This window comes from Ochotona curzoniae, unplaced genomic scaffold (genome assembly GCF_017591425.1).
Source record: "Ochotona curzoniae isolate NIBS_2020 unplaced genomic scaffold, NIBS_Ocur_1.0 contig_523, whole genome shotgun sequence".
Classification (NCBI taxonomy): Eukaryota; Metazoa; Chordata; class Mammalia; order Lagomorpha; family Ochotonidae; genus Ochotona; species Ochotona curzoniae.
Genome location: NW_024466459.1, coordinates 2,339,786 through 2,355,422, shown reverse-complemented (window position 1 = coordinate 2,355,422; position 15,637 = coordinate 2,339,786). Strand labels below are relative to the sequence as shown.

Genomic DNA, 15,637 nt, shown 5'->3' with positions numbered 1-15,637 from the left:
GACAGTTGGATCTACCAAATCCCTTCCCCATGGTCACTGGTGTTTCCCCGCGGCACGGGTGGGGGATTTGTGTCCTGGTTTAGGAAATGTGGAGAGACGGAGGAGCTGCCACTCAGCCTTGCAAGTTATCAGTTGATTGCATCTCACTGCAGGTCATTAAAATAAGTTCAAGGGACCGTAGGAGCTCGGTAGATCAATTTTTAAAAATGTAGCAATTCCTGGAAATGCACCCGATTTACTGTATTTGGCCCATCTTTGTGAACTGTCTCAGGAGAGTAGGAGGTGACAGTCGTTTGCTTTTCTTGGTAATCTGCCTTTCCCTCCCCAACTCCCTTGCAAGGAAGAAGCTTCTAGGCTGCTTTTGTATAAGAGAATGGTGGTTTCTGCAACCGACCATGACGGGTACTGGTCTGTGGAACCCAGGACCCCTCCCTCAAAGTGGAAGGAGGAAAGCTGCTGGAACTTGCCACACTTGAACCCACAGATAGGGGTCAGCTATCTCCCAGGCTTGCCAGAGATTTACCCTGGAGCCATTTGGCATGCCAGCTAGCACTCCAGCAAGCCAAGGGGTTACGTGGCCTTCGCACAGTATAGCAATCTCGTTTTTTCTAGGCATGAAGTGGCTTGAATAGCTCTTTCCAAACACTGAGAGCCAGCATTGTCTGTGGTTTGTGAAGCAGCAAGTGTGTCTCTACATTCAGTTTAACCTTCTGCTCCCAGATGGTCTAGAGACACTGAAACTAATTCGCTGGAGGTGAATGTGTGCTCTTGACTGGCACACGGCTGCCCTTTGCTGCTACCCATCAGCTTCATAAAGGGGTTCATAGAGGGTTCGGAGGGAGGTCACAGAGCCCCTAAAGGGGGTTCTTCTCCTGGGCACAAGTCTGATTATGAGGCCATGGTTCACAGGTGAGCAGCAACTGAGAACTACAAGCACACAGTGCGGGCGGCGTGCCCTGGCATAGCCATGTCTAGGTTTCTTTTGTTTTGGGGTCTCGAGTTTGGCTATGGATTGAGTCCTCCGTGGTGAACAGAAGCATTTTGATGGCTTACTCAGGGCCAGTCCTGGCACCTCACGCCTCCGCTGACTGGAGCCGTGGTAGGTTTCACACTGTTCCAGCAGGTGGCTCGAGAGCCGTGAGATGCCATGTTGCTGCAGCTCACAGCCTCAGGACATGCCCTGCAACAGGTCTGTGGCCTAGAGCTGTGCCTCGGGTCTCTGTCAGGATGGCACCCCGGAAGTGCTGGGCGAAGGAATGCCTAGGACCCTGAAAAATCAAGACTGTCCTCCCAGAGAAATCCCACTTTCTGCCCCTTGTGGTTTTTGAATTGTGTTTTAAAGGGATGACAGCTGCTGCCCGCATGGGTGTTTCTAAAGTAGCTTGTAAGTACCGTGAGTCAAATGAATTTTGGGGGCTGGAATGCCACCCCCAAAGGTAAGCTGGTGTTAGAAGAAGCATCCCAACTTGTCACATGCTCTAAAGCATGCTGTAACTGTCCTGCATTCAGGTGGATCGCTCTCCAAGGTGGCCGAGCGTGCTTGAGCCAGTCCGTGTGTCTTTCAGCTCAGCAACCTCAGAAGTCGAGTTTGGGCTCGGATCCATGCGTCCAGAGCCTTTCACTGGTAGCTCAGTGTTTCCAAATCTGTTCAGTTCAGCCCAAAAACCAAAGCCAATCTCAAACCCCGGCATCTAATGATTCTATTAGTTTGTCACAAAAGAGGGATTTTATTTTCTGTTTCAAGTCAGTGTTAGTAACCAGGGTCCTTCAGAAATCTTTTTATCAGCTTTTTTTCATTCCCACACCCTGGCATAATGACACGGGTCTTACGTAAGCCCAGGCACCTCACCGGGCTGCTTATAACAATTCCAGGAGAACAGATAAATGTGTGATGATGTGCTGATATCCTGAAATATGAGCCGTGCTCTCTTTGTACAATCGGATATTGGTTTTCGTGGTTTGTTGACCTGGCCCGGGGACATCTTGCTGAAACTCCTCAAAACTTCCCACCTTGTTTTTTATTTTTGTTCTAAATTTCCCTGTTATGGTGGCGACATCTAAACATTGAATCCCAAAGTCCGCAGCCCCCCGGGCAGAGGCCAAATCGTCTACAGCCACTGGGGGTGACAATGTGCAGCATTCTCCCAAGGGGAGGGAACCCAAGTTGGCCTTGCCTTGGAGTTAGGAGTCTGGGCTGGGCAGCGTCTGGTCGGAGGAGCAGCCCCGGGGTGGGGGAGGGGAGGCAGGGCTGTGAAGTGTGACTTTCACACTCCACACCCTTGCCCTTCAGCTGGCGGTCATCATGTCACACATGCACAAAACAAGAATCCGGGTCTCATGTAATGCTGTCTCCCTGGAAGTCACTTAATATTCCCCTACGCACACACCATGCCCTGTGCTCAAGCTCAGGACGTTCAGATGAGCTTCCCAACTGGAGACACCCCCACATATCAAGTATGTGTCCTCTGTGTCCTTTCTTTTTCTTTTTTTTTTAAAGAAAGATTTGTTTTTATTAAAGATTTATTATTTACTTATTTATTGGAAAGACACATATACAGAGAGAAGGAAATACAGAGGGAAAGATTTTCCATCTGCAGATTCACTCCCCAAGATGTCCTAGTAGCTGGAGCCAGAAGCCTCCTCTGGGTCTCCCACACAGGTGCAGGGTCCCAAGGCTTTGGGCCGTCCTCCACTGCTTTCCCAGGCCACAAGCAGGGAGCTGGATGGGAAGTGGAGCAGCCAAAGACCCAAATCAGTGTCCTTATAGGATCCCAGCATATGTAAGGCCAGGATTTAACCACTAGGCTATCACACCAAGCCCTGAAAGGTTTATTTTTATTGGAAAGACAGAGAAAGACAGAAAGACAGAGAAGGAGAGACAGAATCAGCTATGTGCTGGTTCACTCCCCTAGATGACCACAATGCCTAGAACTGGGCTGGTCCAAAGCCAGGACTCAGGAGTTTCTTCCGGGTGTCTCATGTGGGTGCAGGGGCCCAAGGATTTGAGCCATCCTCTGCTGCCTTCAGAGGTTCATTAGCAGGTAACTGAATCGCAAGTGAAGCAGCCACGGCTCAAATTTGCACCCACGTAGTATGCCAGGAGCACAGAGAGGCTTAACTTGCTACATCAGGGTGCCAGTCCCAAGAAACTTGCCCTTTAAATAACTTTCCAGGGGAGATCATTTGGTGCAAGGATGAATAAATGCTGCTTGGGACATCTGCATCCCAAATCAAAGAGCTAGTGTTTGAATCGGCTCTGCTCCGGATGCCACTTGCTGCTTATGCACCCTGGCAGGTAGCAGGGTGATGGTTCAAGTGTTTGGGGCCCTGTCACCCGTGTGACAGACCTGGATTGAATTCAGTCTCCTGGCTTCCCCCTTCCCCAGTCCTAGCCATGGATTTTGTTTGAAGAGTGAACCGACAGATGAGAGAGCTCTGGTTCTTTTCCTTTCAAATTAATTACATAAAAGTTTTTTAAATGAGAGCATTTTTTGCCATGATAAAATGCCCATCTTGAGGCAGGAGCTACACACACTGTGGGCCAGGTGGATGGTGTTACACAGGCTTAGCCATCATGCTTAGGATTGGGCTGCCTTTTTATTTTTATGTCTTAAAAATGTAATTATTTATTCATTTGAAAGGCAGACTTACAGAGACAGAGAGATCTTCTGTCCACTAGTTCACTCCTCAAATGGCCACAATGGCTGGAGCTGAGCCAATCCAAAGCTAGGAGCCAGGAGTTTCTTTAGGGGTCTTCTATGTGGGTACAGGGGTATGGACGCTTGGGCTGTCCTTCACTGCCCTCCCAGGCCATAAACAGGGAGCTGGATCAGAAGTTAACTAGCTGGGACATGCCTCTTTCAAGGTTCAGGTTTGAAGCTGCATTAGGTGACTCTTTGAGGGGTCAGTCCCCAGGTTGGCAAGGTGTGAACACGTGGCCCTGTTCGGTGTCCCTATGTCCATTCTGCAGTTCAGCTGAGCCTGATTGTGCAGGGCCATGAATCACACAGCAGTGCGCGTGTATCCGGGGAGTGGGGACTAGGAGAGCTGCACTCCCAGACAGCTTTCAATGACAGGGATGACCGTCTGGGGTGGCTGTGCGTTGTCAGATGCATGCCCTTAGCCTGTGACATGAAGCTGTCCCTGATGGTAAGGGCCCGTAATGATGACTCCCACACTCCAGAACAACACTAGAGTTTTACCAAGCCGGAGCTTAGTGGCCCCTAGCTTTCCACACCTGAGCACGGCTTAGGCAGTGCCACTGTTTGTGTCAGACTTCTGTGATTTATCTTCCTGAAGACCAAAGTCTAGAGACAGTGGCTTGTGCCACCACTCCTTCCCCCTTCTAAAATCACAGCAAGGCCTAGATTTGTTAAAGCTGCTCACCTGTTAAAGATACAGGGGCCGATGCTGGGTGGAATGGAACAAATACAGACCTGTGCTGTTCCGGGCCCAAGTTCACCATCTACAAGCTGAGATTCAGTATCCTCATGTGTCAGTGTCATCCTGGTTAGATCACTGTTGAGTGTTGGGAATACATAGCACACTCTTCATTGGCACCTTGAACTAATGGGCAGTCAATAAAGCAGGGAAGTATTGTCATTGAGATTAGCGATCGGGGATGGAGTGTGTTTGCGAAACACGAGCTGGAACTTGGCAAGAAATTCCTATGAAAGACGATCGAGGGAACTAATCTCTGCAGACAGTGTGGTAGCCTGGCACCTTGTGGAACAGAGCAGGTGTCCACGGAGAACCTTTGCCACACATGGTTCCCAGGATTTATCATATGTGTGCATGGGAGCATCATTTGTATGAGAATCTACAATGACTTCAAAGCAGCCTGGGTCCAGGGCCACCTCTCCCTTCTGCCTCTCCCAGCTGAAAAAACCATTTGCTGCTGCCTCAAGCCAGCAGACCCTCTGCTTGGTCAGCCACAGCAGCAGGACAAGGCCTAGTTTTCTCAGGATGGGAGAAAGTGAGGACAGCCCCAGAGCCCTCGACTGTCTCGGCTTCTGGCCTGGAGTGTCCCGCCACCCCCATCATTGTGGGTCATCCCACAGTAATGCTGTCTTGGTGAGCCACTGGAATAATCAATGAGTCCGCTAAGCCCTCTGGGGGCTGCTGGTGAATCAGCCTCCAGCCACCTCGCCCCCTCTCATCTTGACCGAGCAAGGAGCACTCCCAGCCAGGACTGACGCAAGTCTGGCTAATGGCTTTTCGGTGTCAGCCATCGACCTTGATCCACTTCCTGCGTATTACTTGAGGGTGTGGGAGGGCCGTGGCAGCCCTGACTCCTCTACCAGCCAGCCTCCACACCCCTCAGGACCCTGAAAGAGGGTACCTAGCCCTAAAGTAGATCAGCACTAATGTGAGAACTTAATGTGAAATTCATATCACATAAGATCAACCTTTTTTTTTTTTTAGTGACATGTCTTAAACAGTTCAGTGGCATCTAGAACATTTATCACATTACACAACCACCATCTCTTCTCCAAAACACCTTGGTTGCCCAATAGGAGATGCCAGAGTAGGGCTGCCATTATCACGATGCACCACACACTGGGTGCTGATCACCTCACAAAATTGAGCTGGAGTTAGGGTTGGTGCCTTCAGATTCCCATTCTGGGTCTCAATCCTTGGCCCAAGGGTAGCCATCCTGTCATCACGGTCCTCTGTGCCCGTCTGTTTCTGAGCCCTGATTTCCCTTTTCTGCTAGAGTGTTGGCCCTGTTGGATGTGGACCCAACCTGATGACTTGTCTGGAGACCCCATTTCTGCAGTAGCTACTGTTCTGAGGTCCTGGGGTGGGGGTCAACTGCATCCTCTGAGAGGCTGGAGACAAGCTTGGCTACTAACACTTTTGACGCAATTTTGGGACTTAGATCCTGTTTGTGCCTGAATACTATTCCACTGTGTGGAAGCCTTGTTGGGTTTGTTTGTTTGTTTTTTAAATTTTGAACACCAAGCACAGAGCACCTTGTGACATTCACCCCTGCTGAGCAGACACACGTCTTGTCCCAGGCACCCATCTGCATGAGGCCGGCCTCGCTCTCTCGGGCAAGAGCTCACAAAGCTCCAATCTGGAAGCTTCTTTCCATTATCCTGCTTCCTATAAGAGCACTCATCCATCTGTATGAGCGGAAGCCAGAGCCATTCTGGGCCCTCGGGAGGTTGTCCACACTTCTGAAGCAGACCATCATTGTATAAATGGATTTTCTCCTTGATTTGCCTCTCTGCACTTTCTCCTCCTGTCCCCAGCACCGGCCCCTCCCCTCAGGCACGCATGTGCACACACACGCATATAGTGCCATAAAAAAATGTTGAAAAGACAGACCCTTCTAGGCAGGGGCGGGAAGCCCGGCCCTTTGAAAACCCAGGCCAGCTGCTGGCTCCCATTGTCATGGTTACTGGCCTGGTCCCTGGGGCTGGTTGTGGACTAGACTGTTAGAGCTTTCTCACACTCCCCTCCCTGCACCTGCCTCCAGCAGGAGCGAGGCACCTTTAGAAGAGCATGTTCTGCTAGCTCTGGAAACAGCTGTCTTTGGGTCTTATATGTCTCATCTGCTCCCTTAATCTGAAATATATCTCTCTCCTATGTGTGAGGTCTACGGGCCTCTCCGCAGGCCTGGGCGCTTGTGGGAACAATTCAGTGTTAGCATTAGCTTGTGGCATGCTCAGCCTCTATCTGCCCGTGTCAGAGGCCTCATGGCAATTGCACTCTGTGTATTTGAGGAGAAAGGGGCCTGCTGCCCCTGCAGGAAGGACCCTGCCCAGGTCACAGAGTCCCACCCCAACACTGAGCACACTCAGCCCCTCGCTGCACCAAGTGCCACCCCCTCCACCTCTAGCGGATTGCTTTGGTCACTTTGGAAGTCTTCTGGGGAAGAAATAAGTGCTGGCTCCTGGGATTTTCTGAGAGACAGGATAAAGTTCCTGTTGTGTGGGCATGGCCCCGTCTTACCATTTCTGGGTAAGACTTGTGGCTTGTCGGACCTGGGGCTTGAAGGCACCGGTACAGTGAGTGGACTGGGGTGACAAGGACCTTGCCATGCCACAGGTGCCTCGGTTCCCCTCACGGTGGGGCATGGGCAGCTAGGGTTTTGTAAAGCTTCCAGGTGATGGTAAGGTCCAGCTTTTGAAGGAGACAGAGTCCTCCAGAGCTGGAGTCCACCCTGAGAGAGAACAAAGACACAGGTGATGTCTTCCTCTGCGGGCAGTTAGGACATGCCCTAAGTCCAGCCCAGTGGGGCTTCAGTGCCAGTGAGTTCTGATCAGACAGAATGGGAAGCCACTCTGGTACTCCCCCATGGGTAGCAGCCAGACCACACACCAGCCACCCTGGGGAGAAGCAGTGTTCATAGAAACAGACAGCTTCTGCCATCTTCTTGCCTCTCGTTGTCTTCCTTGCTTCCCAGCCCCATGTGGCATTTTTCCTTCTCTGCAGAAGGTGCCTGTGAAGTTGGCTGCCAGCTGGCGGGCTATAGTTGGGAGGGGGCTGTGGGCACAGGCCGGCCATGGCACTGACCTCTCCTTGTCTGTATGCTTTACAGTACAAAATTGGACAGCTGTACATGATCAGCAAGCACAGCCACGAGCAGAGTGACCGTGGCGAAGGGGTGGAGGTCGTCCAGAATGAGCCCTTCGAGGATCCGCACCACGGCAACGGCCAGTTCACAGAGAAGCGCGTATACCTCAACAGGTGAGTCCTGGTGGCCACGCATCTGCAGGCACCTGCTGCCCCCGACCCTGCTGTGCAATTGAGTACAAGGCAGGACACATCCAGGAGGAGAAGGGCACCTGGAAAGTTGCTGTATGCACCTGCACGTGCATCAGCAGGAGCCTTCACCTCTGCTCGCCCAGTACTTGATGATACATTAGGAGGGACTCAGACCTTAAGAATCCAGGGAGGTTGTCTTTCCCTTCCACTGGTGTTGGCTGTGGGAAAGAGGTGGTTCTGCCTACAAATCAGTCACGGGTGGTTCTGCCTGTGGCTTTTAAAAATTATTATTGTTATTATTTATTTGAGAATCAAAGAGACAGCGACAGGCAGATAACTCCCATTTACTGTTTTGCTACCCAAAATGCACAGCAGTCAGAAGTCTTGAAGGCCAGGACTGCAATACAGGTCTTTCCCAGGAATGACAAGAAACCAGTTAGTGGCATCGTCACCATTGCCACCAAGGCCAGCCCTGGAGCATCAGCAGCCAGAGTCAAGTGTCACCCAAAGCTACTCAGGTGCAGGAGATGGACTTTTTTTTTTAAGATTAAAAAACAAAGATCTATTTATTTGTTTTTATGGGAAAGGCAGATATACATAGATAAGAAGATGCAGAGAGAAAGATCTTCTGTCCACTGGTTCACTCCCTAAGTGACTGCAGTGGCTGGAGCTGAGCTGATCCGAAGCTAGAAGCTTCTTCCAGGTCTCCTGCACGAATGCAGGGTCCCAAGGCTTTGGGCCAACCTCGACTGCTTTCCCAGGCCACAAGCAGGGAGCTGCATGGGAAGTGGAGTAAAAGATGCCGGGACCTAAAGATGTATTTTTATGGAAAGACAAAGTTACAGAGAGAATAAGAGACAGAGAGAGAGGTCTTCTATCCACTGGTTCACTTCCCAGATGATTACAGTAGCTGCAGGTGAATCAATCTAAAACCAAGAGCCGGGAAGTTTATTCCAGGTCTCCCACGTGAGTGCAGGGTCCCAAGGACCAGGTCTCTCACATGAATGCAGAGGCCCAAGGACCCAGGGCGTCCTCTGCTGCTTCCCCAGGCCATAAATAGGAAGCTAGGTTGGAAATAGAGCAACTAGGACTCTAACCAAGCCTCATATGGGATATCAACACCGTAGGTGGAAGCTTAGCATACTATGCCACAGCACCAGCCTCTGTCTTAACTGCTGGGCGATAAGACACTCCATTCCCTAACAAGAAAGCATTTCAGTAGCTACAAAGGAAATGACAAAGCAGCCACCTGTGAACAAAGTGAGGTGTGATGGCCATCGCTTAGGCAATAATAGCCCCATCCTCCTCACGGTAGGACTCAGCACTCTGCTTCCCCAGGGGTAAAGCATGGAGGGCTGTGAACTAGCGTAATCGGAAGCCACCACATGCACATGGCGAGATGTCCTCTTTAACCTCATGGATGGCCAGAGCTGGTCTGATCTTCCTCCCCATCCCTTTTGCCACTCTAACCCATCCTCCTTGCAGTCCTCTGTAGGCAGGTGCTATGTGAGATGTGTTTTATTGAAATTAATGGTCCTGGGCCCGGCGCAATGGCACAGTGGTTAAGGTCCTCACCTTGCATGCCCGGGATCCCATATGGGCGCCGGTTCTAATCCCGGCAGCCCCACTTCCCATCCAGTTCCCTGCCTGTGGCCTGGGAAAGCAGTTGAGGACAACCCATAGCTTTGGGACCCTGCACCCGCGTGGGAGACCTGGAAGAGTCTCCTGGCTTCGGATCGGCATAGCATTGGCCATTGCACTCACTTGGGGAGTGAATCATCGGACGGAAGATCTTCCTCTCTGTCTCTCCCCCTCTCTGTATATCCGCCTTTCCAATAAAAAAAAATAATAATAAAAATAAATCTTTTACAAAAATTAAATAAATCTTTAAAACAAAAAAAAATAGAAATTAATGGTCTTACATAATCCTTGCCTTGGGCCTCTGCAGTTGTGACCTTAAGTTCAACAAGTATCCCCAACACAACAGCGGGGCAGTGCCCACAGTATATATTCACTGTGAATACTGAACCATGATCAGAGCCTTGGCCTTGATCAGAGGTTTCCAAGACAGGCTGTATCTGAATACCATCAGTCTCACATTGCATTCACTCTCTTGCAGGCCCAAGGGCACTGTTCCTTCTCAGTGGGAGACTTTGGGGCCTGTCCTTGGACTGGATGGAAGTCTGCAGACCAGTACCTGACAGGGAAGTCCCTGGTGGGATTAACTCCATGCCTTGTGTGCAGGGGTGTTTCAATATTTATTTGAAATGCAGAACAGAGAGGGAGAGAGAAAGACACATACAGAGAATGCTGCCAGGCCTGTCTTCCCTCCTCAAATGCCAGCCCAGGGAGAAATGAGTTGGGGCTGAAGCTGGGACCAGGTTGCCCATGTAAGTGGCAGGAACCCCAATCTTGAACTGTCATTGCTTCTTCCCAGGGACTGCATTGGCCAAAATTTGGAGTCAGGAGCCAGGACTGGGAAACAAATTCAGGCAGTTGCATGTGGAACTCAGGTGCTTTTGATCATGAGGCTGGGTACCTGCTCCCAAACCAATGCATTGTGGTCTAGGTGAGGGTGCAGTACCAGGGACATCCTGAGTCACGATGAAATGCAAATGAGATCAATTCCATTCATCTGTTAGTCGCTGTGAATTCCCAGAACTTGGAGCTGGCTCAGCTTCCAGCCAGCTGTTGATTTGCTGGAGGAGCTAGCTGCAAAGCTGGCTTGGAGACAGTCTCCTTCCAGAAACAGATTTAGTATGCAGCTGTGGCATTCTTAGCATGGAGGGGGTGAAGGAGCAGGTTTGCCCTCCGGGATCACCTCTGTAGAGCCGGAAGGCAGGGGGAGTGCAGGAAAGGAGAAACTTTGGAAAATTCCATTTCTGAGTGGATGACTACATTCTCCTAGGTTGGTGCCTGGGGAATGATCCCCAGGCACCAAAATCAAGAAGAAAAACAATTCCAAAACTTTATAACTTTTCTTGAAACAGAATGAGAAGTGTCCAGCTGTCTCTTTCATGTCTGTTTTCTCTATCAGAATATACGGTATTTATTTTAAAGGAGAATCACAAAATAAAATCCTTTATTTTAAAGGAAGAGGGAATTTTGTTATAAATAGAGTATGTGCACTTCCAGTAACACTAACTAAAAAGATTAATGGGGACCCTCCTCCACTTCCTATGACAAACACGGGATGAAATACAGCATGAAGCTGATCTCAGAACAAAGCAAAGGACCTCCTCAGGTGCAGAAGATAAAGATAGGGTCCAGTTAGCATGGCAAGCAGGCCAGCTAGTGCCAAGGAAGCCAGGAGTCGGCCGCACAGACCATGCCTAACGCCCCGTGGCTGGGTGGGGCATGCTAGTAAGGCGACAGGAAGTGTGGCCTTGGGCCCACATATGTGGGAAGCTGGAAATGGAAATCAGGCCTAAAAATAGGTTTTGACAATCCAGGGCTGGAAAAGGCTATTACTCAGAGACCTGCATTAAAAAAACTACTTAAAAGATGTACTTTAAGAAAGAGGAAGTTGATGGGCTGGCATCGTGGTGCAGCAAGTAAGCTGCTGCTTGCAACTCCAGCTTCCAAAATGAAGTGTTGGTTGGAGCCTCAGCTGCCCCACTTCCAATCCAGCTCCCTGTTAATGTGCCTGGGAAAGCAGCAGCAGATGGCCCAAGTGCTTACCTGGGAAATCAGGAAAGAATGTCAGGCTCTTGAAATTCCCACTCTCTTCTCATTGTCATTTTCTCTATGCCTTCTCCTTTCTGCTGTTCTTTCTAATAAATTCATGTTTTTCAAAACTGGTGAAATCACATACATTTTCATGGTAAGTTGAAATAAAGTCACTTTTCCGGCTACCATTACAACTAGGGACGACCGTATGATCTAGCCATTGAGATGTAAAAAGAGACAAATGTCCAAGAAGATTTTCTTTCCTAGTCATGAGAATCATATTCAGTTTATTAAAAAAGAGGGAGGGAAGGGGATTGTCTGCTGGAAAGACAATGAATAGTGCCTACCACATGAATCTAAATAACAAAACTGAGCCATAACAGTACAACAAGCAAACTTACAAAACAGACTTAATTAAAAACACAGGCATGGTGACCTTAAATAAAACATTAGCAAATCCAAAACCCCAGAGAATAATAATAATAATAATAATAAATAATTCATAACCAAATCAGATTATCCCTGAAATTTATTCAATTAGCATTGAACAAATCTTTCTGTCTATCTGACCACAGTTAATTCAGGAATACAAGTGATCACCTCTACTATCTAATGTTATACAAAGGGACAAGCCAGTGTAATGAAACAAAGAAAAAAAAAGTTGTGATTTGTAGGCAATATCATCTGATAAAAATTTCAGACAAATTTATCAGATAAATATCTGATTACAAAAATTCAGACTTTCCAGGCTGCTGTTAATATCAAAATTAAAATTTGTCAATATTGTTGGGTGTGAATTCCTATGTAGAAATGAGCAGCCTCATCCCACAGCATCTACAATAATTTTCAGTATACATCAGGAAAATGTTGTTTTAAGAAATTACAATTTCCAGGCCTCGCACAGTAACCTAGCAGCTAAAGTCCGGGATCCCATGTGGGCACCAGTTCTAATCCCGGCAGCCCTGCTTCCCATCCAGCTCCTTGATTGTGGCCTGGAAAAGCAGTGGAGGATGGCCCAAAGTGTTGGGACCCTGTACCTGCGTGGGAGTCCCAGAAGAGGCTCCTTGCTCCTGGCTTCAGATCAGCTCAGTTCTGGTTGTTGCAGCCACTTAGGGAGTGAATCGTTGGACGGAAGATCTTCCTCTCTGTCCCTCCTCCTTTCTGTATATCTGATTTTCCAATAAAACTGAAATAAAAACAAAAAAGAAATTACAATTTCCACAGAAAAAGAAGATTCAAAGGATCCAATAATAAAACTACAAGACATGCACCAGCTTCTGAGAAAAGAGTGAAACATTGGTGTCAGACGTTTTGAAGGTTCTAGATGGAGGGTGAGGTATACCATATTCATGGATGGGAAATGCTGTATTATAAGTTGCCATCAATTCCCAAACTATTCTCTAAATTTATGCAAATATAATTAAAATCCCAACAATATTCTTCTAGACAGAGCTGGAGTAGTTAATCCTAAAAACAATATGAACAATTTTGAAACAAGGAGTAACTAGGAATGGCTTACTTTCCCAGATAGTGTGACTTTACATAGGGATTGAAGTTAGTATTCGGAATTAGGTAGATAAACTCTTGAGACAAAATAGCCCCCAAATAGACCCAAGTTGTTATCAGTGCTTGATATTTAACCGTGGTGGCATAAAAAATTTAGAAAAATAAACTCTTCATTATGTGATGTTGGAATGCCTGGGTTTTTAATTAGGAAACAACTAGACCTATGCTGATTTCATATATTAAAAATAAATTCCAGATTTATTAAAGGCATAAATGTGAAAAAATTAAAGGAAAATATAAAGAAATCTTTATCTACAGATTAAAAATATATATAAGTAAGTATTTTTACTATTTGGAGAGTAGGATATGGCTGAGTAAATAAAGCATAAAGAAATGGATTGATGACTGTTACTACGCTAAAAATGATAGCCTCTTCATAATGGGAGACATAAAAATATGAAAAAAAAAAACCTTTCGGGCCCGGCACGATGGCGCAAGTGGTTAAGGTCCTCACCTTGCATGCCCGGGATCCCATATGGACGCCGGTTCTAATCCCGGCAGCCCCGCTTCCCTTCCAGCTCCCTGCTTGTGGCCTGGGAAAGCAGTCGAGGATGGCCCAAAGCTTTGGGACCCTGCACCCACGTGGGAGACCCGGAAGAGGCTCCTGGCTTCAGATCGGCATAGCATCGGCCATTGCACTCACTTGGGGAGTGAATCATCGGACGGAAGATCTTCCTCTCTGTCTCTCCTCTCTGTATATCCGCCTTTCCAATGAAAAAATAATAAAAATAAATCTTTAAAAAAAAAAAAACCTTTCCATAGCAAAACACATCAAAATTAAAAGAGCCATCTCGACCTGACTGAGAATACCTACAATATAGAGACCAAGAATTGGTATTCAGATTTTTTAAAGCTCTCTTGTAGATCAATTTTTTAATTTGAAAAAATGTAGACAAAATATTCTCGTTAAAAGATCAGAAAGGCATTTAACAAGAAATTCAAAGAAGAGGAAATACAGGTGGCCAACGTATATATAAAAAGCCACCTCTCAAACAACGTATCTTCTTTCACACAAACTGTCAAAAGCAAAAAGCTTTTTTTTGCTTTTGAAGGATGGTTCAGAAGGATGTGAGTGAGTAAATAGTAACTTATTTCCAATGTTGGCAAGAGGTTTAAACTGATACCATCTTTTTAGAGAACAATTGATGATAATTAAATAAGTTGGAAAAAAATATATATATATACCCTCCACCTGACAGTAATGTTTATATGTAGTACCCTGGAGAAATTCTAGCACTGTGTCAAAGTGCAAGACACATGTACCAGGAGATTAATTCTACAAGAAATGGAAAATAAATGGAAACAACCCAGATATCTGCTAATGGGAATTCATTATGGCATTTACATAATGGAAAATTCCAAAGCTGTTCAGCTTAATGAGCCAGATATAAATTTCCGTGGTGTTCTATAATATGCAATGGGCAAATAGCAAAAGGCAAACAAAAGTGTATGTATATATACAAGGGGATAGCATGATGCCTTTTATATAAAGTTTTAAAATAATATAGAACTGGGCCTGGCATGATGGCTCAATGGCCAAATCCTTACCTTGCAAGTGCCAGGATCCCATATTGGCACCGGTTTGGGCCCCGGCTGTGCTGCTTCCCATCTAGCTCCGTGTTTATAGCTTTGGAAAGTGGTGGAGGATGGCCCAAAGCCTTGGGATCGTGCTCCCACATGGGAGTCCTAGAGGAGACACCTGGCTCCTGGCTTCAGATCAGCTCAGCTCTGGCCATTGTGGCCATTTGGGGAGTGAACTGGCAGATGGAAAATATCTCTCTCCATTTTCTTCTTTCTCTCTATAAATCTTATCTATCTGCCTTTCTAATAATATTTTTATTTATTTTACTTATTTATTTAATGAATCTTAAAGTAATATAGAACTAGTCCTAACTGTTGGCTAATGTGCGGGTTGGTTTTGGAAGTAGGTGGGGGATCTGGCAGGGCCCAGCAAATGTTAGCTCACCGGCAAGCATAGAAACCAGGCTGGAGTGCAGGTCATGCTGGGCTAGGCTGCCACACCTAGTGGTTTACATGAGCCAAGGATGGGACCAGACTGAGTTGGGGCTGGGAGCAGGCCGGGTCAGGCCAGGCTGCGGCATCCAAAGGCAATGGCTATTGATAGGTGAGGGACTATGCCAAGCTGGGTCAGAGCAACCACTGGCACGCATGGGAGCTATGGCTGGGAACATGCCTGGTTGGGGAGCTCAGGGGACACCCTGGCTGGGTTGTGGTTCCCACTGGTGAGTGCAGGGACTGGAATAGGGCCTGCATACTGGTCTGAATATAGCTCAGTGTCCCGTGACACAAGTATGGACTGGAGCTGGGGTGTGCTGGACTGGGCTAGATTCCAGCACCCACTGGTGCTCATGAGAACCAGGGCAGGTGTAGGACAGGCTAGGCTAGGTCTGTGCCATGTGTGAGCTGTGCCTGGGTGTGGACAAGACTTGGCTGGGCTGTAATACCCAACAATAAAAACTGGAATGGGTTGAAGGCCAGTCAGGAAAGGCCACTGTTCTGCTAGAACAGGAGGTAGACTAAGTAGGGCTGGCCCACGGACTCACTGGTAGACATAAGATCTGGCATTGAGAGAGGTACTGATGGAGAAACCTGGGCAACTCCTCTGGCAGGACACAGTCCCTGCAGGTAAGTACAAGAACCATGTTAGGGAGCAGCCCAGACTAGG

At 47.7% G+C, this 15,637-nt stretch overlaps 1 protein-coding gene across 3 annotated transcripts in view; it reads left to right on the top strand.

The window, feature by feature from the left end:
- Nucleotides 1-15,637, top strand: part of PITPNC1 (phosphatidylinositol transfer protein cytoplasmic 1) — a 228,926-nt gene that overhangs the window by 95,156 nt on the left and 118,133 nt on the right. For all 3 annotated transcript variants that reach the window (XM_040989533.1, XM_040989535.1, XM_040989534.1), the window contains exon 2: nucleotides 7,550-7,698. In XM_040989533.1, coding sequence (XP_040845467.1) covers nucleotides 7,550-7,698 — 149 coding nt within the window. The remainder of the gene's footprint in view (nucleotides 1-7,549; nucleotides 7,699-15,637) is intronic.